The sequence below is a fragment of the Salvelinus sp. IW2-2015 genome, linkage group LG4p, assembly GCF_002910315.2.
Source record: "Salvelinus sp. IW2-2015 linkage group LG4p, ASM291031v2, whole genome shotgun sequence".
Lineage (NCBI taxonomy): Eukaryota > Metazoa > Chordata > Actinopteri > Salmoniformes > Salmonidae > Salvelinus > Salvelinus sp. IW2-2015.
In genome coordinates, this window is record NC_036841.1 from 14,284,194 (window position 1) to 14,307,494 (window position 23,301).

Below are 23,301 nucleotides of genomic sequence, written 5' to 3' on the forward strand. Positions count from 1 at the left end.
GTATCTCCAGTGTCTCTACACAGCGGCCATTTGCGTTGACTGCAGTTTATATAGGTCAAGATGTCATAATGCGGATCATGTCATCAAACTGTACGCTATAGATAATGCAATGGAAACAGTCATTCAACTATACTGGGATAGCACTGTTTTCCGTTTTTTATTGTCTCAAGTAGATCATTCTCACGCACAGACATCAGTTTAACGTCTAGTTGTGATTAACATTTGGTTGAGTTGTCAACTAACATGAAAAAAAATTACGGTTTTCCGTGTTGATTTAATGTCTTCGCATAGAGTTTTTGGTTGAAATGACGTGGAAATAACATTGATTCAACCAGTTTTCCCCAGTGGGGCTGGTCAGATTGACCAAAGCTTTTGGATTCTATTGAAATGATCAAGGTCCCTCAAACGTTTCCCATAGGCTTTAATGGTGAAATGTTGAATTACACCAGTATCCTATGCATTGTTTGGTCAGCTGCAATAGAATTGTCAGGAGTAGAGTTGGATCACACGTTCGAATACCGTTGACACAACAAAGGCCACTCCACATGTCAAGCCAATGCTAGTTAAGTGTCATCCTACTTGAACCATTGTGAGACTACTTGCGCTCTGTGGCATTGTTGTCCCTTAATTACCTAGTTGTTTCCCCCACATGCAAGCTAGCCCCTAAATCAGGCATTATTACCAGGTGTGTCAGAGAAAAGCCCAAAAGATTGTCAAAGACGCCAGTCACCCAAGTTATAGACTGTTCTCTCTGCTACTGCACGGCAAGCGGTACCGGAGCACCAAGTCTAGGACCAAAAGGCTCCTTAACAGCTTCTACCCCCAAGCCATATGACTGTGGAAAAATTAATCAAATGGCCACCCGGACTATTTACATTGACCCCCCCCCCGCCCATTTGTTTTTACACTGTTTGTAACTTGCTGTTTATTATCTATGCATAGTCACCTTACCCCTACCTACATGTACAAATTACCTCAACTAACCKGTRCYCCCACACATTGACTCGGTACCGGTACCCCCTGTATATAGCCTCGTTATTATTTTATTGTTTTTTTATTGTTTTTTACTTTACTTTATTTTTTAAACTCTTTCTTGAACTGCATTGTTGGTTAAGAGTTTGTAAGTAAGTATTTCACGGTAAGGTGTTGTATTCGGCGCATGTGACAAATAATGTTTGATTTGATTCTACATAGGAGCCCTTACAACATTGTGCTCTGTGAAAATGAAACATGTAATGCAAATAGGTAGGGGCGTGGATCAGAAAACCAGTCAGTATCTGGTGTGACCACCATTTGCCTCATGCAGCGCGACACATCTCCTTCGAATAGAGTTGGTCAGGCTGTTAATTATGGCCTGTGGAATGTTGTCCCACTCCTCTTCAATGGCTGTTACGAAGTTGCTGGATTTTGGTGGGAACTGGAACACGATATCGTACACATCGATCCAGAGCATCCAAAACAGGCTCAATAGGTGACACATCTNTGTTACGAAGTTGCTGGATTTTGGTGGGAACTGGAACACGATATCGTACACATCGATCCAGAGCATCCAAAACAGGCTCAATAGGTGACACATCTGGTGAGTATGCAGGCCATGGAAGAACTGGGACAATTTCAGCTTCCAGGAATTGTGTACAGATCCTTGCGACATGGAGCCGTGCATTATCATGCTGAAACATGAGGTGATGGTGGAGGATGAATGGCACGACAATGGGCATCAGGATCTCGTCACGGTATCTCTGTGCATTCAAATTGCCATCAATAAAATGCAGTTGTATTCATTGTCCGTAGCTTATGCCTGCCCATACCATAACCCCAACGCCACCATGGGGCACTCTGTTCACAACGTTCAGCAAACCCCTCGCCCACACAACGCCCCACATGCTGTCTGCCATCTGCCCGGTGCAGTTAAAACCGGAATTCATCCATGAAGAGCACACTTGTTCAGCGTACCAGTGGCCATCGAAGGTGAGCTTTTGCCAACTGAAGTCGTTTACGACGTCGAACTGCAATCAGGTCAAGACTCTGGTGAGGACGACGAGCATGCAGATGAGCTTCCTTGAGACGGTTTCTGAAAGCTTGTGCAGAAATGATTCCATTGTGCAAACCCACAGTTTCATCAGCTGTCGGGATTGGCTGGTCTCAGACGATCCCTCAGGGAAAGACGTTGGATGTGGAGGACATGGGCTGCGGCTGTGAGGCCGGTTGGAAGTACTGCCAAATTCTCTAAAATAATGTTGGAGGCGGCTTATGGTAGAGAAATGAACATTCAATTCTCTGGGAACAGCATGCAGTCAGCATGCCAATTGCACACTCCCTCAAAACTTGAAACATCTGTGGCATTGTGTTGTGTGACAAAACTGCACATTTTACATTGTTTAAATGCTTTTGTATATATAGTGTGGAGTCCCTATTTAGAAGGGACTTTGGGAATTAAGTCTGTGATGTCATAAACCACAAAACTCTAGTGAAGGGAGGAAGTGGTTCCACTTTCTGGAGGAAGTGGTTCACAATGTCCAGCAGAGCCCCCTTTCCTGACCCCCTCCTACACCTATCACCCCCAGCTGCTGTTCTTCAGTTTCCCTCTCCTCACAGATGGGGAAGTCTAGGGAAGGGGAAGGTTACTTTCTCACATTCAGAGATACTATCACCAGGGCATAATGGCTACATTTATACTGCATTCAGAAAGTATTCAGACCCCTTCACCTTTTCCACATTTTGTTACGTTACAGCCTTATTCTAAAATGGATTAAATCATTTTCAACCTACAAACAATACCCCATAACGACAATGCAAAAACAGGTTTMTTTTTGCAAATGTATATATATAAAAAATAAGTAAATATTACATTTACATAAGTGTTCAGACCCTTTACTCAGTACTTTGTTGAAGCATCTTTGGCAGCAATTACAGCCTCAAGTCTTTTGGGGTATGACGCAGCAAGCATGGCACACCTGTATTTGGGGAGTTTCTCCCATTCTTCTCTACAGATCCTCTCAAGCTCTGTCAGGTTGGATGGGGAGCGTCGCTGMACAGCTATTTTCAGGTCTCTCCAGAGATGTTTGATTGGGTTCAAGTCTGTGCTCTGGCTGGGCCACTCAAGGATATTCAGAGACTTGTCCCAAAGCCACTCCTGCATTGTCTTGGTTGTGTGCTTAGGGTCATTGTCCTGTTGGAAGGTGAACCTTCGCCCCAGTCTGAGGTCCTGAGCACTCTGGAGCAGGTTTCATCAAGGATCTCTCTGTACTTTGCTCTGTTTATCTTTCCCTCAATCCTGACTAGTCTCCCAGTCCCTGCCGCTGAACAATATCTCCACAGCATAATGTTGCCACCACCATGCTTCACTGTGGGGATGGTGCCAGGTTTCCTCCAGACGTGACACTTGGCATTCAGTTCAAAGATTTCAATCTTGGTTTCATCAGACCAGACAATCTTGTTTCTCATGGTCCGAGAGTCTTTAGGTGCCTTTTGGCAAACTCCAAGCGAGCTGTCATGTGCTGTTAAATTAGGAGTGGCTTCCGTCTGCCCACTACCATAAAGCCCTGATTGATGAAGTGCTGCAGAGATGGGAAAACCTTCCAGAAGGACAACCATTTCCACAGAGAAACTCTGGAGCTCTGTCAGAGTGACCATCTGGTTCTTGGTCACCTCCCTGACCAAAGCCCTTCTCCCTCGATTGCTCAGTTTTTCCGGGCGGCGAGCTCTAGGAAGAGTCTTGGGGGTAATAAACTTCTTTCATTTAAGAATGATGGAGGCCACTGTGTTCTTCGGGACCTTCAATGCTGCAGACATTTTTTGGTACCCTTCCCCCAATTTGTGCCTTAACACAATTCTGTCTCTGAGCTCTATGGAAAATTCCTTCGACCTCATGACTTTGTTTTTGCTCTGACATGTACTGTCAACTGTGGGACATTATATAGACAGGTGTGTACCTTTCCAAATCATGTCCAATTGAATTTACCACAGGTGGACTCCAATCAAGTTGTAGAAACATCTCAAGGATGATCAATGGAAACAGGATGCACGTGAGCTCAATTTCAAGTCTCATTTCTGGACCCCAGGAAGAGTAGCTGCTGCTTTTGCAACAGCTAATGCCGATCCTAATAAAATACCAAATAGTAAAGAGACTGAATACTTATGTAAATAAGGTATTACATTTTTTCATATATACATTTGCAAAACTGTCTAAAAACCTGTTCTGCTTTGTCATTATGAGGTATTGTGTGTAGATTGATGAGGAAAATGTTTTATTTAATCAATTTTAGAATAAGGCTGTAACGTAACAAAATGTGAAAGAAGTCCAGGAGTCTGAATACTTTCCGAATGCACTGTATATGGAATCTTCAACATATCCATCCTACTTGGTTTTCACGAAAATCTAGCAGTTTAGTGAACTTCAGAGTGGTGGATCAATATAGAAATCTTGGCAATGGTGGCATAGCAATGGAAGGAAATATGGGTTTTAACTCAAAATGTATGTTGGAAACACTGTCCGATCATCACGGAATTTGACACAACACATTACCAATGTCTAGTGCGTGTAATGCGAAACACTTATTTGGGGATTCATTGGTCAAGAGGACCTGAAATCAATTATACATTCAAAATTGGTTAATTAACAAGGAAATAATAGCCTTGATTATCACATAGATGCTGAAGCATCTAGTGCTCCTATGATCTAGTATGATGAGCAAAACATCCTGTGAAACAGAACTGGCTGTGGTGCTGTTCTCTTTCTGGTGGATTGTATCAGGGCCTAGGTTTGCTCACACAAGCTGGTAAACCCAGTCTGTAACAAAAACACAGTCTATTGACTGTTCTGAACTGGAATGCGAAGTAAATCGTGAAAATACATCAAATAAATGTTTTTCCACAACAGAAAAAGACAGAAAAACAGTACCAAAATATGTGTTTGTTTATTGTCTCAGACATTTGTCATTCTCATTAGTGAGTCTGGCCACATTCATAAACCTTTACAAAACAAAATACATGTTTACAATTAAGTCATTTAGCAGACTCTTACTCAGAGACTTACAGGAACAATAAAGGTTAAGTGCCTTGCTCAAAGGCACAGACAGATTTTTCACCTAGTCAGCTCGGGATTCGAACCAGCGACCTTTCAGTTACTGCCCCAACACTCTTAACGGCTAGGCTACCCTGCTACCCCATTCATGGCTTATTGCAATGTCCATCACTTGTGCCATGTCCCCCGGATACACAGGTCAGTCTTCCTAGATCAAATAAGCCGTTGTGAAGTTGTGAAGAGTCCACTGTATCTGGAGACAGGAATGTCACGCAATGAATAAAGGCCTCTGGGGAAACCTGACAGGAAAAGAGGTCAACTCAGAATATAACCTAGGATTTACTCTGGACTAAAATATATGCCCATCTTTTTTCATAGATTTGAATCAATACAATGTCACGGCATAGACAATTCACGGGCCCAACTTTTTTCTCTCCAGATTCTTATCAATATGTCACATCATAGACAATTGTTGGTTTCATAATTACTATAGAAATATAAATGGGGGTGTTAAGAAAATGGTAGGCCGCTTGAAAATTGTTGGTTTGGTACTAGATAAAAGGGATAAATTATTGAATGAGTCATTACAGAACCTGTTGAAATAACAAAAATGTGAAGAATTCTGATTGGAACAAAGACATTAGGAAATGATTGTAGGCTACACAATGTCAATGAGACTAAAAACAATCACAGAAGGACATCAGTGACACTGTGGTTCACGTTCTAGTTCGTCTGTCACAATATTGAAGTCACTCCATCGTGTTTGACCCAAAAATATCCTACGGGCAGAGCCTTTCCAAGATGTATTTATGAAACCTTGGTCCAAAAAAAAGGCATTTCAAATATGCCTTTTATTGTCACTTAACGGGCCTTTCTCCAACACTTGCAAACTAATTCAATAACCATTGCAGTTTGTGTAACATGGCATTTCACAGAGCTTTGGATCAATACTTATTTTGAGCAAAGAGACAAAATAGAAACAAGGAATTATGAAGCCATTACTGACGAATGGTGGTCATTTTGAACAGCATGTCAATGTTTGATCACAAGATAAAAACATTGCAATAACTATAAAGGAGGAATATACCTTGTGTGGAGCATAAATTAGGTAGTGTTCATATATCAGCATAGTGGAAAGAACTGGCTAACCTAGTGATCCAAATGATGGAATAATCATTAGAACAAAACAAACATTTATAATATGACAAGACAAATAGATCTGGTAAATAATTTCTCTGACACTGATATTTTTAGACAACCATAGCTTATGAAATTAACCCCCTATCCCACAATTTCACGGGTCTCTGAATATGAACTGCTTGGAACAATATTGGCTATTGACAAATTGCATTTGAGAGGTTGTCACCGTTTAAATCTAAGCATAGGCTACAAAATGTGTTTTTACGATAACATTTCGTACTGTATTGACTCCTGTGYTTCAAACTGAGCCTGTGCTGAATAAAGTGAACTGCTACACAGCAAACATTCCTTTAAGTTCACACACCACATACAGTTTGGAATGACCATGAAGTGTTCAGTAATATGAACAAGCAAGTATAAAAAAAAATATGTGGGCAAGCACTGCCATGGTTGTCTGGACAAAACACAGGCATCATTTAAGACATCAGCCATGGGCGACAAGCAATTTAAGCACAGTGGACTGGACTTGGATAGCAGTGTGCCTGAGCTGCAATGTACTGCTGGTGTAGACGTAGCCTAAAGTCTCTGCACATTCTAAACCTGAGATTCTACATGTTAACAAGGCGTTCTGAGCCACACGCCCCTCCCTCGTTAGGTCCCTCACAGATACACATCCATGGTATTAAGGATCATATGGCGGCAGAGAGGACAGTTCTGCTGGTAGATGGGCTGGCGCAGCAATATGTTGGTACAGTCCCGACACAAACACAGGTGGCGGCAAGGCAGCAGCACCACTGTCTTAGTACTGTCCTGGCAGATTATGCACTTCTTCCTCTCTTCCTGCTCCTGGAGCAGAGTCAGTAGGCTGTCATTTGGGGGACCCTTGGAGCTGGTGCCCCCCTCCTCTGAGGAGAGTTTCTGTTTCTGTAAAGGCCTGTGTGTGCTGCTAGAGCTGGGGAACGCTAGGTCCCACAGGTCATCCATTAGCTGGCGAGGCCGAGCAGCACGTTCAGCTCGTGGTGCAGTGTCTCCTGCCCTACCGTCCGGAAGAGCCCTCTGCTCTCTGTCACTGGGTTCAGGTTGCCTGGTGTGGCCCTCACCCCTTACTCTGATGTTCCTGTCGACTGGTGTTATCGTTTGGTGTAGGCGGCTGGCCTGCCGCTGAAGCCTCTGCCACACGCCCCTCCCCAGCATGTAGAGGCGATGGAGCGCCCTCTGTAGGACCTGCAGGGTGGGGAAAGAGTTCAAGTAACCGACGGCATGGCGGGCTCCAAGACAGGTCAGCTCAGGGTTCATGTAGATTGTGGCGGTGACAACAATGGCAGCCGTGAGAATGAGGCCATAAATGTTCAGGAGGAAAACGCTGACGAAAATGTGTCCGAGCAAGCCTAGGAACTCCAGGGCTAGCCTGACGGGAGTCCAGAGTACGACTGAGGTGCCGACCAGGCTGCTGTAGAGGAAGGTGAAGAGTGTGAGGGTGAGCTCCACAGCCTTCTGCAGTGGGTAGGAGACCGCCTCCCACATGCTGACTACAACAGAGTAGAYGTTCTGTGTCCCGATGAGCAGCAGGTTGACCACCGTGTTGACCAGGTAGAACACCAGGCTGACTGCAATGCCACAGCCCTCCCACACCTGCTGCAGCAAGCAGTGGCCACACAGCAGCCCACGGTGGAACAGATCCCAGACATGCAAGAGAACATGTGAGGACAAGTAGCCCACCATTTTGAAACTCTCCAAAATACCTCCCGAGAGTTGCAGCCAGCGCCCTAACATGTTAACTGTGCCCTGGGCCAGAAGTGATACGCTGTCCATCATGGCAACCATGCAGAACACAGTGAAGTTCCAGCACTTCACCATTGAGTTGGTCAGTAGCATGGGTAGCTTATTCACAAAGTTGATACATTCCGCCAGGAGCCGTATCACTGAATGGACTATTAAGAAATTTAGGTCCAGGAGAAAGAATATGAAATCGAAACATTTCCCAATAGTGCAAAAGACAAGGTTCACCAGACCCATGATACACTTCTTACTCGCGTTGGTTCACTGTCTTGATCAATGAACTTTGTCTGGCCAGCAAAGGTTACATAGCTAGCTAGATAAGGTTAGCTACCTCGTCCTCGGGTGCGTTCACTTCTCCTTCGGTTCAATTAGCCAGTTTAGTTAGCTAGCATAACAAAGCTAGCTCTACGGGCTAACATAACTACCTGCCAAACACGTTGGTCGGGCACATTCCAGTTGCAATTTGAAATAACCAGCTGTGCAACCGCGTTTGTTTTTGGCTAAAGGGCGAACATATGCACACACTGTAATCAGCGGATGTTTACTTTCAAACTTGAGCTGGCTATAGTAACTAGCTAGCTCTTCGGTTAGCTGAATAGCTAACAAACTGTTCTTCCTAAATAAATTCCCGTCTTGCGATCACAAAATGTTCCAGCTCCTCATGCCCCGTCTTCAATAACGTATGTCCTTGAGCGAAATCCACCATAATCCAATGCAAGATAAAGGAAGTTGACGACGAAAAGTCACAAAACAGTCACTGTCAGACACAAAACAGACACCTGTACGGTGGCCGCCATAATGGTTTCGGTTTGGTCACATGATCTTCTCCTCCAACGAATCACGTCCATGAACGTACGTGTGTTACTCTAAACTTCTTCTTCTTCTTCTTCTATGAGGTTTAACGGCAGTCGGCATCCAATATGTGTTGCATTACCGCCACTTACTAGATTGGAGTACAACTCCCTTATACTTTCCTTGAAAAAAATATATATTTAAAAAAAATACCTTACCATCTAACACTACACTCACAAAAAAATAACACCACCCTACTCCACTATTTAAATATATTTAGGGCCTCCCGGGTGGCACAGTGGTCTAAGGCTGTGCCACCAGAGATTCTGGGTTCGAGCCCAGGCTCTGTCGCAGCCGGCCGCGACCGGGAGGTCTATGGGGCGACGCACAATTGGCCCTGCGTCGTCCGGGTTAGGGAGGGTTTGGCCGGCAGGGCTATCCTTGTCTCATCGCGCACTAGTGACTCCTGTGGCGAGCCGGGCGCAGTGCACGCTGACCAGGTCGCCAGGTGTACAGTGTTTCCTCCGACACATTGGTGCGGCTGGCTTCCGGGTTGGATGTGCATTGTGTCAAGAAGCAGTGCGGCTAGGTTGGGTTGTGTTTCGGAGGATGCATGGCTCTCGACCTTCACCTCTCCCGAGTCTGTACGGGTGTTGCAGCGATGAGACAAGACTGTAACTACTACCAATTGGATACAATGAAATTGGGGAGAAAAAAGGGGTAAAATATTGAAAAAACAAACAGCTAAAAAATATATATTTAGTCCTACCTCATGCCAACAGCCTGAAAGGATGGGACATCACCACTTAACACACCCTGTAGCTCTTCTGATGTCAAGTCTCGCACACCATTGCTATAAATGCTAAAAATCCATTCTTACTGAAACATATATCACTTGTTGGCCTATCCCTCTGTACTGGTACAGATCTACTGCTCACACCACTCCTCTCAGTATCCCTCCCTCTGTACTGGTACAGATCTACTGCTCACACCACTCCTCTCAAGATCCCTCCCCCTTGACCCATCTTCCTCTACTTTCTTCGTTGCCTCAGCATATGACAACTTCTGCTCTACTAATAACCCCGGAAACCTCAACCTGCCTCTCTCGCACGGCACATGTCTGATCCCCAGCCCCATGGGAACCCCTACAATTAACACATACCACTACTTTCCCCAATGCTACACATTCCTTTGTCTCATGCCCTTCTGCACACTGCTCACACCTAGGAACCTCCCTCCTACACACTGCTGCCACATGCCCATACGCTTGACACCTGTAACAACATAATGTATTCGGCACAAAAGCTTGTACAGGGTAACTTATATATCCTAACATCACTTTGTCGGGCAAAGACTCAACATCAGAACTCAAAAGAACAGACAATGACTCTTCTGTTTCACCACTCTCACCACCCTGTCTGTGTCGCACCAAACGACAAGCGTCACTCACACGGGAATCTTCCCCTTCAGTTGGTCAACTTTTACATTTACTGCTATCCCAGTAACCACTCCTTTCAATGGCGCCTTTTCTGGAGAGTGAAACAATTCACATTTCTTGCACCCATTCGTTTAACGCCGAGCGCCTTCTTCCTCTGACCAGCAGAAACACAAAMAATTATTGCAAGACCCCTTCTGGTTACTCTCACTAATTCCACATGACCCAATTCTGTTTTCACCCACCCTGAAACCACGAATGGATCAGCCAAAAGGCAAGGGTCCACTTTTTCCATAAACTTCACTCCTACTGTCACATACTCAGCTTTATCCTGACCCTCGGTGCAAGCCTCGACATCATCACTTCAACATCATTCACTTCCATTTCTCCTCCTGTCTTCATCTCACTTTGCTTACACTTTCTACCATTCTTCTTTAACAAACGATCTCCCTTTTTTCAGCCATTTCCTCCCTCTCTCTCTTAGACCTCCTCTGCCTCTCTTTTTCCCTCCATTCCTCCTCCATATTCCAAGTATACATCTCCTTATGATAATACTGCACTTCTCCTGACATACATCTTGTTCTTGCTTTCTCAAGGAACGCCATTTGACCGGCTGTCACAATCTCCGTACAATGAGTACGAACCCCTCGGGATCCAATCAAAATTCATTCCCTGAATTGAAGTCAATATAGCTGGAAAATATCTATTTTTTGTTTWAAAAAATTATTCACTCCAAACAGCCTACCCGACCACTCGGAGGCGTCCGCATGGTCCTAAAGCACACCATTGCCCCAGTTTTGTATCACATTTCAATGATAAACAGTGGGGGACAAAATGCAAATTCATAATGGGGGGGGGACATGCCTTTGATCCACAAACAACTAAGCAATACATTTCCCATCAATGAGGTGAACAAAAAAATCTCAATTGGGCCTTGGGAGTCTGACGTTTTTTGAAGGCCTCAGTATACTTACCTTATCTCTTAAATTATTGCTTAGACTTTACACAGTAGGTATACCCCTCCAGCAAGCTCACATCTGGGGATTTATTCCACTATGGATAAGTGTGACAACCCCAAGGCACAGGGCTACTTACTTCAACTCCAAAGGGGCATTCGTTCTAAGGAGGATCTAGATTTTCATCTTGACCAAGACAAATATGTTTATTTTCCATACTCTTACAAAACCCAGTCAGAGGTTTATCAGTAGTATGGAGCTGTGTGTCCTATTAGCCCAAACAACTACCTCTTCCCCTCCTGTATTTATTTATTTATTTATTTTGCTCCTTTGCACCCCATTATTTCTATTTCTACTTTGCACATTCTTCCACTGCAAATCTACCATTCCAGTGTTTTACTTGCTATATTGTATTTACTTCGCCACCATGGCCTTTTTTGCCTTTACCTCCCTTATCTCASCTCATTTGCTCACATTGTATATAGACTTATTTTTCCACTGTATTATTGACTGTATGTTTGTTTACTCCATGTGTAACTCTGTGTTGTTGTATGTGTCGAACTGCTTTGCTTTATCTTGGCCAGGTCGCAATTGTAAATGAGAACTTGTTCTCAACTTGCCTACCTCGTTAAACAAATGTGAAAAAAATAAAAAATAAAATAAATATTCACCATACAAAGACAAGCAGCCGATGACCGACAGGAGCATTTTTCCCTCACATTTGTCAGTGATGACAGKCCCACAATTTACAACCTCATGCTCTAGAGCCAAAATGGAAACGGTCTCGTTAGAGGCCCTGGGTAAAATGAACAAACAATATTGAAATGGATCCTAGACTGGAGAACAACAGAAGCCACCAGGATGGGTCCCATGGTAAAATAAGAAAACACCTTGACGCACTTCCTACAAGGAGAGGGGACCCGCTAAGGACTCAATTGATTTTCCCGCCCACCACGTTATTTCCATGCTGTATAGAGAATGTGACTGGCTGACCCTCCCTTACATCCTTCTACATGATCGGCAGGCCTGATTGCGGTGTGGGCTGAAAAAAAGAGGGTCATCCTTTTAACACAGGAAGTGAGGCACTGAGAAATATCAGAAAAAATAAAACTGCTGTTGAATGTGGAAATTCCCCAGGAGTACATTCTTGGACTGTGAAAGTTTCCCTTCCCAGGACCATGGGGATGGCTTTACGTGATCGACATGGTCGTCACTTATTAGCTCAATTTCATTTCTAATGTTAGAAAGCCATGCTCAATGTTATGATTCATTTAAAAAACGTTTTAGGAATGAGGTCAGAGATGTGCACATTTTCTTGTAAATACCCATTTGACATTCCAAAAATAGACATCACAGATGTGATACACTGAGCTAGAACTCAGAACTGGATGGACTTTGGATAAAGAACAGCCTAAATCACGCTCTCACTCTTCATGGCGTGGGGTAGGATTGGACATGCCCTGAAACACTGTCTATGTGGGACGTGTAATGATTAATAGCCTCTAATTACCAGTAATCACCATGGAGACAGGGATTTGCAAAAGCTTGCGTCTCTTATCAAAGTGTCCCTTTGTCACAGTTCATGTTATTGTGATGGAGTTTAGTAGAAACAGGACTCCAAATATCTCTCCCACTCTTCCCCCAAGCCCCCTTGCCCCCTGCGCACACTCCGTGCTCCCACCCTTGTGCACATTGGACAATGGCCCTCTCTCATTCGAACAGACAACCCCAAAACAACTTGCTCTTGGGTCTGGCCTGGAAAGAATGACTTATTTTCCTCTTTCCTTCCTCTAGGCTCTCTTTAGAACTTAAGCTATCTCTTTCCACCACAGAGAGCGACCGCCATAACAAACAGGAACAGTGTCCAATCATCAATTACACTCGTGCAGGGACCAGGGTACACTAGGGGTATGTGCTAAGGGTGCTAGCCTAGAGAATACGTCAAAGGGGAAATGCCAGGGCAACCGGATTCATGGACAAAATGTAAGTGTGTTTATTCCCAACGGACGTAGATTAAGATTCTCATGGGTATAAAGTTCAATGTAAAGGGACACAAAGAGAACCATCAATAAAACACTTCCAAAACATCCCCTAAAATGCTCAAATAAACAAGATATGCAGATCTGAAGTTGTGAAGATCCTGATTTCACAAACAGAGATGTCAGTTTTGAATAAAAGCAGGATGTTTGTTTGGAACACCCTACATGTTTTTCTGTGTCCCCTCACAAAATTCCAGAATGTCCTGACTTTCTGTCCCTATATGTCAGCCAAATTAAAAGCTTACTCTCTTGGGTCTTCTAGGGTCTTTGCAGTCCCTGGGAACTGCAACGGAGGAGAGACATCCAGGCACTTTATTTGTGTTGTCTTTTCCTTACTCAGTCCCAGTCTATTTTATTTCCCAAACTAAATGCTCCCAATCTTCCCAAACCCTCTGCCTAGGATTGTATATCATTACAGGTAAAGAGCGCACATTCTTAAGATGAATCCTGATATGACTTTGTAAAAAAAAAGTTCACATCGGCAGCTTCTCTGTTTATAATGTACATCACAAATACAAAGCACATCTACTAGATATTTGACTTGTATAACTTGCACATTGACATCATTCATGGTCAAGGGCAGAGCTGATGACAGCTACAATTGAAGTATAAACCCACTTACTATCAATAACCTCGGAAGAATAGAGCTGACACAACCTATCATAGCAAAGCGGCAGTAAGACTTCTACCGTTCCAAAACCCACAACATCGAAGTCATGACGAATGCTGTTAAGACCAAAGTTACTGTGATATAGTAAATGACTGGCATTTCATTTTTATTTAACCTTTATTTAACTAGGCAAGTCAGTTAAGAACTAGAATTCTATTTACAATGACKGCCTAGGGGCAGTGGGTTAACTGCCTTGTTCAAGGGCAGRACGGCAGATTATTACCTTGTCAGCTCAGGGATTTGATCTAGCAACCTTTCGGTTACTGGCCCGAAGCTCGAACCACTAGGCTACCTGCCGCCCCGAATAAAAAAATGACTATACTATGACATATTGTTTCAATATAAGCTTCTTGTCTTCCAGGTATTTCAGGAACGGTCTAATATACAGTAAACATATGTTACATGACCTAGTAGTAAAACATGAGTGATTGGYGGAAACGACTGGATTGTATTTCAATTTCCCCTCCTCTACACGTCAGCTATAAACTCCACCCTTCCTCATGTGACACAATGATATGATGAGAATTGTCCATACACCCGCTGATTGGGAAACCTAACCTGCTATAGCCTACATACCACTGCTAGAGTAGTCTGTGCTGGGCTGAATTGTAGGAATGAATTCCCAAGCTAATCCAATTACTGACAGCTGTGTCTTATGTTGTCCTCTCACCTCAGTACTGCCAGAATGTCCATTGACCATACTGTATTTAGATCAATACATTTGTCTCACAAGAATACTGCACATTGTATTTTATCATGTGAATGCCAAAGAGGCAAGGCATATGGTCCACTGCTGCTTCACTCGGTAGGAGCAGAATAAGTGACCCCATTCATAATAAGTGACCCTCTGGGGATGCACCAATGTAAAATCCTTGGAATCAGTTTAACAATATACAAGCTGGGTTTTACAAAATATAAAAAAACATTTTCACATCTCCCCATTTCCTGTATTCATGGCTGTTGTTGCAATACATTACATTGTGGATACAAAAAGTATTTCCTTCACCTTGGTCATTATCTTCATAACAGAAAAATTGAATATGATACATTCTGTTGACATTACAATTGTTAATTTGCCTAAACTGAGTGAATTAATCTGTGTTTTATTTCACTGGCCTTGAATGGTTAGGTTGAACAATGAGATTGTTTTGGAAACAGGGGCCCCTGCTAGGCCATACAGGAAGTGGAAGCATCAACAACCTCTTTGTTTACGTCCGCCTTTCATCCAGAGGTGTCATAATTTCCCTGTTTGACTTCTAAAGTTTATCCACACCAGCCACCACATGGTCTTACCAAAGGTTACAGCACTAGTAGTCCTATAGTAAAGCATACATTTTCACACACAAAAACTGAACCAAAATAATCTAGAGAATCTAAATCAAAGTTTCACCTGCAACATGAAGAAATATGTTGCCTTGAAAGCCTTTTCAAATAATGTCAAACATATTTATGTATTGTGTGTGATTAGCATTGCTCATAGACAGACCTGTATCCCTCCCTAGGAGTACTCTGGGAGTGTGTTGTCGATCGGAGCTTTTACTGAACCAGACAAAATGGATTAGCTGTAGATTGAGGGTGGAGGAGGAGGAAGAAGAGAAGAAGGAGGCAGTTGTGGTCCTTTATCTGCGTTGATCTTATTCTTTTCTGAAATCGGGGGGAAAAGAAAAACAGAGTGCAATGAAGTCTACTGAGCATAAAAGGAGATGTCCGGTTTGTTGAATGACGTTCGTTACGGGTTTAGAAAGTTTGAGCCCCCAGATGGCAACACACCAGACCTGCACAGACCCCATGGCTCTTTACACATTTTGTTACGTTTACAGTCGTATTCTAAAATTGATTAGATAAAAAATGTCCTCATCAATCTATACACAATATGCCACAATGATAAACCCATTTTTTTTTTTTTGTGCAAATGTATTACAAATAAAAAACAGAAATACCTTATTTACATAAGTATTCAGACCCTTTGCTATGAGACTCAAAATTGAGCTCATGTGCATTCTGTTTCGATTGATCATCCTTGAGATGTTTCAACAACTTGATTGTAGTCCATCTAGGGTAAATTCAATTGATTGGACATTATTTGGAAAGGCACACACCTGTCTGTATAAGGTCCCCCAGGTGACAGTGCATGTCAGAGCCAAAACCAAGCCATGAGGTTGAAGGAATTGTCCGTAGAGTGCCGAGACAGGATTGTGTCGAGGCACAGATCTGGGGAAGGGTACCAAAATATTTCTGCAGCATTGAAGGTCCCCAAGAACACAGTGGCCTCCATCATTCTTAAATGGAAGAAGTTTGGAACCACCAAGACTTTTCCTAGAGCTGGCCGCCTGGCCAAACTGAGCAATCAGGGGACAAGGGCCTTGGTCAGGGTTGTGACCAACAACCTGATGGCCACTCTGACAGAGCTCCAGGGTTCCTCTGTGGAGATGAGAAGGACAACCATTTCTGCATCACTCCAGCAATCAGGCCTAAGCATGGTGGTGGCAACATTATGCTGTGGGGATGTTTTTCAGCAGCAGACACTGGGAGACTAGTCACAATCGAGGGAAAGATGAATAGAGCAAAGTACAGAGAGATCCTTGATAAAAACCTGCTCCAGAGTGCTCAGGACCTCAGACTGAGGCGAAGCTTCACCTACCAACAGGACAATGACCCTAAGCACACAGCCAAGACAACGCAGGAGTAGCTTCGGGACAAATCTATGAATGTCCTTGAGTGTCCCAGCCAGAGCCCTGACTTGAACCCGATCGAACATCTCTGGAGAGACCTGAAAATAGCTGTGCATCGACGCTCCCCATCCAACCTGACAGAGATTTGAGAGGATATGCAGAGAAGAATGAGAGAAACTCGCCAAATACAGGTGTGCCAAGCTTGTAGCATCATACCCAAGAAGACTCGAGGCTGTAATCGCTGCCAAAGGTGCTTCAACAATGTACTAAGTAAAGGGTCTGAATAGTTATGTAAATGTAATATTTCAGTTTTTTATTTGTAATACATTTGCAAAAAATTCTAAAATACAGTTTTTGCTTTGTCATTGTGGGGTATTGTGTGTAGATTGATGAGGGAAAAAAATTCTTTAATAAATTGTAGAATAAGGCTGTAAAGTAAAACAAAATGTAGAAAAAGTTTTTTTTTTTTTAACTGAATACTTTCCGAATGCACTGTAACGGGAAGCAACAATGAAAGACTAAAAGCTTTTGTCTCGAAGGAAGCACAAACATCTCTTCCATCTTTAATCATGGTATCATTATTGATGCCCCTTGCATGTACCTCACCACAAAGGCTTTTAAGTTCACAGTAGTCTGATCAGGGGTGGGATTGGCAAAGTGCAGATAACTCCACAGAGGCCCCTCCCACGGCCTCCATTAGGTCACCACAACATAAATAAATTAAATACACATCTTAACAAACACAGGCTAGAAATAAAGCAATAAACGTATCCAAACTAATGATGAAATATTTTAATTGTAATAGTTCATCATAATACTGTATATCATATCCCAATTTAATCCCAATTTAATTCTATAATGTACTCATTATATAACTCATTATAATATATAATTCCTATACACTGAGTATACAAACATTAGGAAGACATTCCTAATAGTTGCACCCCCTTTTGCCCTCAGAGGGAAATAGACTCTACAAGGTGTCAAAAGTGTTCCATAGGGATGCTGGCCCATGTTGACTCCAATGCTTCCCACAGTTGTGTTAAGTTGGCTGGATGTACTTTGGCTGGTGGACCATTCTTGATACACATCGGAAACTGTTGAGCGCGAAAACCCCAGCAGCGTTGCAGTTCTTGACACACTCAAACCTTTGCGCCTGGCACCTACCACCATACCCTGTTTAAAGCGCTTAAATATTTTGTCTTGCCCACTAATATTGTTTCTTGACCACACATAGAGTACCTTCAGAAAATATTCACACCCCTTGACTTTTTCCACATTTTGTTTTGTTACAGCCTGAATTTAAATTGGATTAAATTTAGATTTTGTGTCACTGGCCTATACACAATACCCCATAATGTAGATAAGAGTTTGTTCTTAAAACCTTTTCTCAATAGGGGGTGCTGTTTACACTTTGTAGATTTTTCGTTCCCAGATTAAACTGCCTCGTACTCAATTCTTGCTCGTACAATATGCATATTAKTATTACTATTGGATAGAAAACACTCTCTAGTTTCTAAAACCGTTTGAATTATTTCTCTGAGTGAAACAGAACTCATTCTACAGCACACTTCCTGTCAAGAAGTGAGATTTCTGAAATTGAGGTCTCTGTTCCAGGGTCGGTTTATACATTCCCTTATAAGCTATGGGGCTACATGCACTGCATAAGCCTTCCCCTAGATGTCAGTAAGCGGTGAGACTTTGAATGGAGCGGATAGCACCATCTGGGGGAATATAAAACCTCTTGGAACGGAAGTACCGACCTTTTCGACGAGGCGCCTGACGCATGAGGGACACCGGCATGGCGTCTTCAAAAGCTTTCGGTTTAGCAGTTCTATATCTCCGGCTCTGATTTAATTTGTTTTTTTGTCTTAAAAACTTCATAAGGTAGTTAAATAGCTAAATAGCTAAATAGCTAAATAAAGGTTAAATATATATWTWTTTTTTAAGTCAAATGAACAAATTAATTTTAAAGTCAATTAATCAAAAATTAAAAGCTGAAATGTCTTGAGTCAATAAGTATTCAACCCCTTTGTTATGGCAAGCCTAAATAAGTTTGGGAGTAAAAATGTGCTTAACAAGTCACATAGTAAGTTGCACAGACTCACTCTGTGTGCAATTATAGTGTTTAACATGAATGACTACCTCATCTCTGTACCCCACACATACAATTATCTGTAAGGTCCCTCAGTCGAGCAGTGATTTTCAAACACAGATTCAACCACAAAGACCAGGGAGGTTTTCCAATGCCTTACAAAAAATGGCACCTATTGGTCGATGGGTACAAATAAAAAAGGAGACACTGAATATCCCTTTGAGCACGGTGAAGTTATTAAATACACTTTGGATGGTGTATCAATACACCCAGTCACTACAAAGAAACAGGCGTCCTTCCTAACTCAGTTGCCGGAGAGAAAGGAAACCATTCAGGGATTTCACCATGAGGCCAATGGTGACTTTAAACAATTACAGAGTTTAATGGCTGTGATAAGAGACATGAGGATGGATCAACAACATTGTAGTTACTCCACAATACTAATCTAAATGACAGTGAAAAGAAGGAAGCCTGTACAGAATACAAATATTCCAAAACATGCATCCTGTTTGCAATAAGGCAAAAAAAGAAAAACTGTAATAAAAAAATCCTGAATACAAAGTGTTATGCTTGAGGCAAATCCAATACAAAATATCACTGAGTACCAGTCTTCATATTTTCAAACATGGTGGTGTCTGCATCATGTTATGGGTATGCTTTTCATCGGCAAGGACTAGGGAGTTTTTTAGGATAAAAGGAAACGGAATWGAGCTAAGCACAGGCAAAATACTAGAGGAAAACCTGGTTCAGTCTGCTTTCCAACAGACACTGGGAGACAAATTCAAATTCACCTCAGCAGGACAATAACCTAAAACACAAGGCCAAATATACGCTGGAGTTTGCTTACCAAGACAACATYGAATGTTCTTGAGTGGCCTAGTTACAGTTTTGACTTAAATCGTCTTTAAAATCTATGGCAAGACTTGAAAATGGCTGTCTTGCAATGATCAACAACCAACTTGACAGAGCTTCAAGAATTAAAAACGTATTATGTGCAAATATTGTACAATCCAGGTTTGCAAAGTTCTTAGAGACTTACACAGAAAGAATCACAAAAAGTTAGCCTGTTTTTGGACTCCATAAAAAGACTTCTGTCTACATGTACCGGATGTTTGCTTTCAGCAAAGAGTAGTAGTTTCTTCTTCTTGAGTTCTCAAGTTCTTCATCATGCGGCAAATGTACTGAGGCTTGGGTTTCCAAAATCACAGATAAAGCACAGTTTAGGGGCAGAGGAATCAGCAGAGCAATCTAAGTTTTCTAATAGGCCTTGATTTATCAATTGGAACAGCTCTTAGTCAAGCAATGGAATGCTCGGGAATGCTCTGGAACTAACTGAAATGTAATTCCATGCCATGTCTGCGTTACGAATCCGGCAAGAGAACAGGCTGATGCATAATTTCAGCATAATTACATTTTAAGGGACCCCCAGTCCGATCATATCTTTCACAATGCTTTTTCCCACCATTTATCTGTTATATAAGTCTGTTCTCACTGGTCAGTACTGTGGTCACCAAGGAAGTATTCATCACGGACCTGGGATCTGATAGGACAGCCATGACTGCAGGGGCCCCTGTAGGCCCTTAGGGCCCCACGACCCAACAGCTGCTGGCCAAGCTGAAATATGCAGATGAAATAAATAACTCCATTGGTGATTGTCTTCTCTGAGCTTTCTAAGATTTATGTAATGCTTTTCATAAAGCACATACCATGTCCATGTGGCTATGCTTACCCTACAATGGATACTATTCAATGTACAACTACATAGATTGATAACTTTCTAATTTGGCGTACAGAAATTGAGGCCATGAGTAACTTGTTAAAAAAGAATGGTAACGATTGGCCAATAGCGGGCACTGTTATAAGCAGTCACTGAAATCCTTATATCCGTTGCCCCGTTTGACCTAGAGACTTGAAACTTTATATGTAGGTGTCTTTCCCCATGCTGAACAAAGGTCCATCAGGATAGATTTTCCTCCATCTTGGAAATGTTGATTAAACCTTTGAAAAACATATTTCTCATGAACCATAAGTCCAAATAACACAACATTACATCTCTTAACCCCCTAGAGTCATGTTACATAAAACCCTAATCAAAATCTGTAGGTTTAAGCTAGAGCTATTTGGCATCCACCAGTGTCGCACTTCCGCATCTGCAGTGAAAAGTCGCAGAGCTAGAGCGATGTTTGTCAGACCATGAGACATCCCGAAAATCAGTCTTCTCAGGTCTGTAGCGGTTTGACCTATAAAGACTATTATGACCACTCTATGGAAAGGGGAGACTCACAAACACGATGGTGTGCCAACTTCTATTTGGTAGCTTCCGAACCGTTTGGGGTAAAAACTAATGGGACCCCACTGTTGAAAGGGGAGATTCTCCCGAACACGATGGTGTTCTCCGTTCTCTCTATGACCCCCACAAGTGTCACAGGATTCATCTGAAGGTAACCGGTATCGGTTTAAAAAACGAATGGAAGTATGAAAGTAATTCTGTGCCTAACCCAAAAATGGGGTTAAATATGTGTAAAGAAAAACCTAAATATGTTCAGAGTTATATTTATATCTCCTAGATTTAGGACAGACATTTCAAAACTTTGTTTCTTATGATTTATATTTTTACTGTCCTTTTTGCCATTTATGAATGTGTTATTCAATACATTTCTATGGGCTTTAGTAGTAAAGGCCAAAATCAATATTTATCAAATAATTGTTTTGATACTTAAAGGGGTACTAAAATTCTAAATCAAATAGCTAAATGATCCATAGTATGACCATCTTAAAACAATTTCATTTGTCAGCTTAGCACCCCCCACCTTCCCCAAACGTCTTATTAACTTAGTTTAACTTAGATTAACTTAGTTTGAAAAAAGCTAATGGATCGGTTAAGAGATGGCTGAGTTATTGATAATTAAGGAAATCATATTTTACGTGTCCATTTAAATCTTTTGTAAATACACTCCACAATGGCCTATCAACCTGAAACTTTTTAGGGTCATCAAAGACATTATGAACCATATTACATTTGCCAATAATATCTTTAAAAAATAAGGAAACTATTAACAATGACCTTTTTTTGACTATGAGAGAGCTAATGATTAAAATAATTCTAAAAGTCAGATTCACTCCAAATTTGGTCTTTGGAATAATCACAATAGTCCATAAAGAGTTTGAGAAAATAACGTTGATGCATTCAAAGATGTCCGCCAGTAGATGCACATTAGCGCATACGCTAATACGCAAAAATATGCTCAAATACTTTAAGAATGTTCTTATCTTGAACCATAGGACCAAATGACACCACCTTTGGAATGTAGGCCCATGGCGCATGTCTTAACTGACCAAAAGATGGCTGAGTTATTGACAAAGAAAAAAAATCTGCTTGTACGTGTCCTTTAAAACCACTGTAAATCCAGTCCACAACAGCCTATCAACACGAAACTTGTCATCGCTAGCATAGATGTCCCTAAAATGAACCACATTGAATTAGGTATCGATATCTCAGAAAACAAGGAAACTATTAACAACTCATTCTTTGCATATGTAACGCTAATGCTCAGAATCATCTGCAATCATCTTCTCCTCATGAACCATAGATCAGATTCACTCCAGATGCTGTATTTAGACTCATTACATCTGTCTTTAATGGTTTTGAGAAAACATTGTTGTTGCATTCAATATGGTTGCACTGTACCTATAGGTCCACTTTAGCACATATGCTAAAAAATACATTAGAAAATCTTCTTCTCATGAACCATAAGTCAGATTGACTCCAGATTTGGTATACAGACTCAATAAATTAGCCTCTGATGAATTTGAGAATGATTAGTTGCGGCATTCAAATGCAGTCATGCTACACCACTAGATGGCACTATATCACACCAGGGCTTCAAGAATTGAACAGATGGACATGGGTCCATGACATTTTGTAAATGTTAACYGTATGTAAACCATATATACACTCTTTAAAAAAAAGTGCTATCTAGAACCTAGAAGGGTTCTACCTGGAACCAAAAAGGGTTCTCCTACTACCCTTTTTTTGTGTGTATATGTTCTTAGAAGCTATGTGAATAGGAAGTCACTGCAACCTTACATGGCTTGCACCACCAGACTCTTGATCTGGTCTTGCAATTTGTAGTCTATGACATTTCAGATTTAGATATGATAATTTATGAAGTAGTTTGGATGTAGTGTAAGTACTTTTTCAAACTAACTTTAGTTAAGTCAACTATAGTTTTCTTAAGGGTAGCTTTAGTGTAGCTTAACTTATTCCAGTGTGAAGGAATTGGTACCTTGGTAAACTAGATTTTCAGAGTAGCTTCCCCATCACTGAAACTCAATACATTAAGTAATGACTTTAAGAATGATTACCTGCATTCAAAGATAATCAACCTACAGCACTAGACTAAACTTCTCTTGGATCATCCTTGTGGATACAAATGGTCATGTTTTCACTGGTTGCACATAAAATAAGATAGTTCCTACATGATGAGTGCTTGCTTTGTTGTCCAACAGATCTTGTGTCCTTTCTGTCATCCTCTGAACCCCGTTTATTGCTTCTCGCTGCTATATTTTCTATTATATCCTATTCCATTCTAGACAATTGAGGAAACCTTGTACCAAACCATGTTATCATTTACGCTATCTGTTCATAACGATTAGGCTACTTACTGTATTGAGCTCCCTCCCCTATAAGTTCCTCCTAC

The 23,301-nt window shown here is 41.8% G+C and overlaps 1 protein-coding gene across 1 annotated transcript; it reads right to left on the reverse strand.

Moving 5' to 3' along the window:
- Positions 1 to 4,897: 4,897 nt before the first annotated feature.
- LOC111960559 (E3 ubiquitin-protein ligase RNF26-like) lies at positions 4,898 to 8,779 on the reverse strand. The gene has a single exon (XM_023982606.3). It carries the CDS (start codon positions 8,177 to 8,179, stop codon positions 6,824 to 6,826), a length of 1,356 nt encoding a protein of 451 aa, XP_023838374.1. The 5' UTR covers positions 8,180 to 8,779; the 3' UTR covers positions 4,898 to 6,823.
- Positions 8,780 to 23,301: the final 14,522 nt, after the last annotated feature.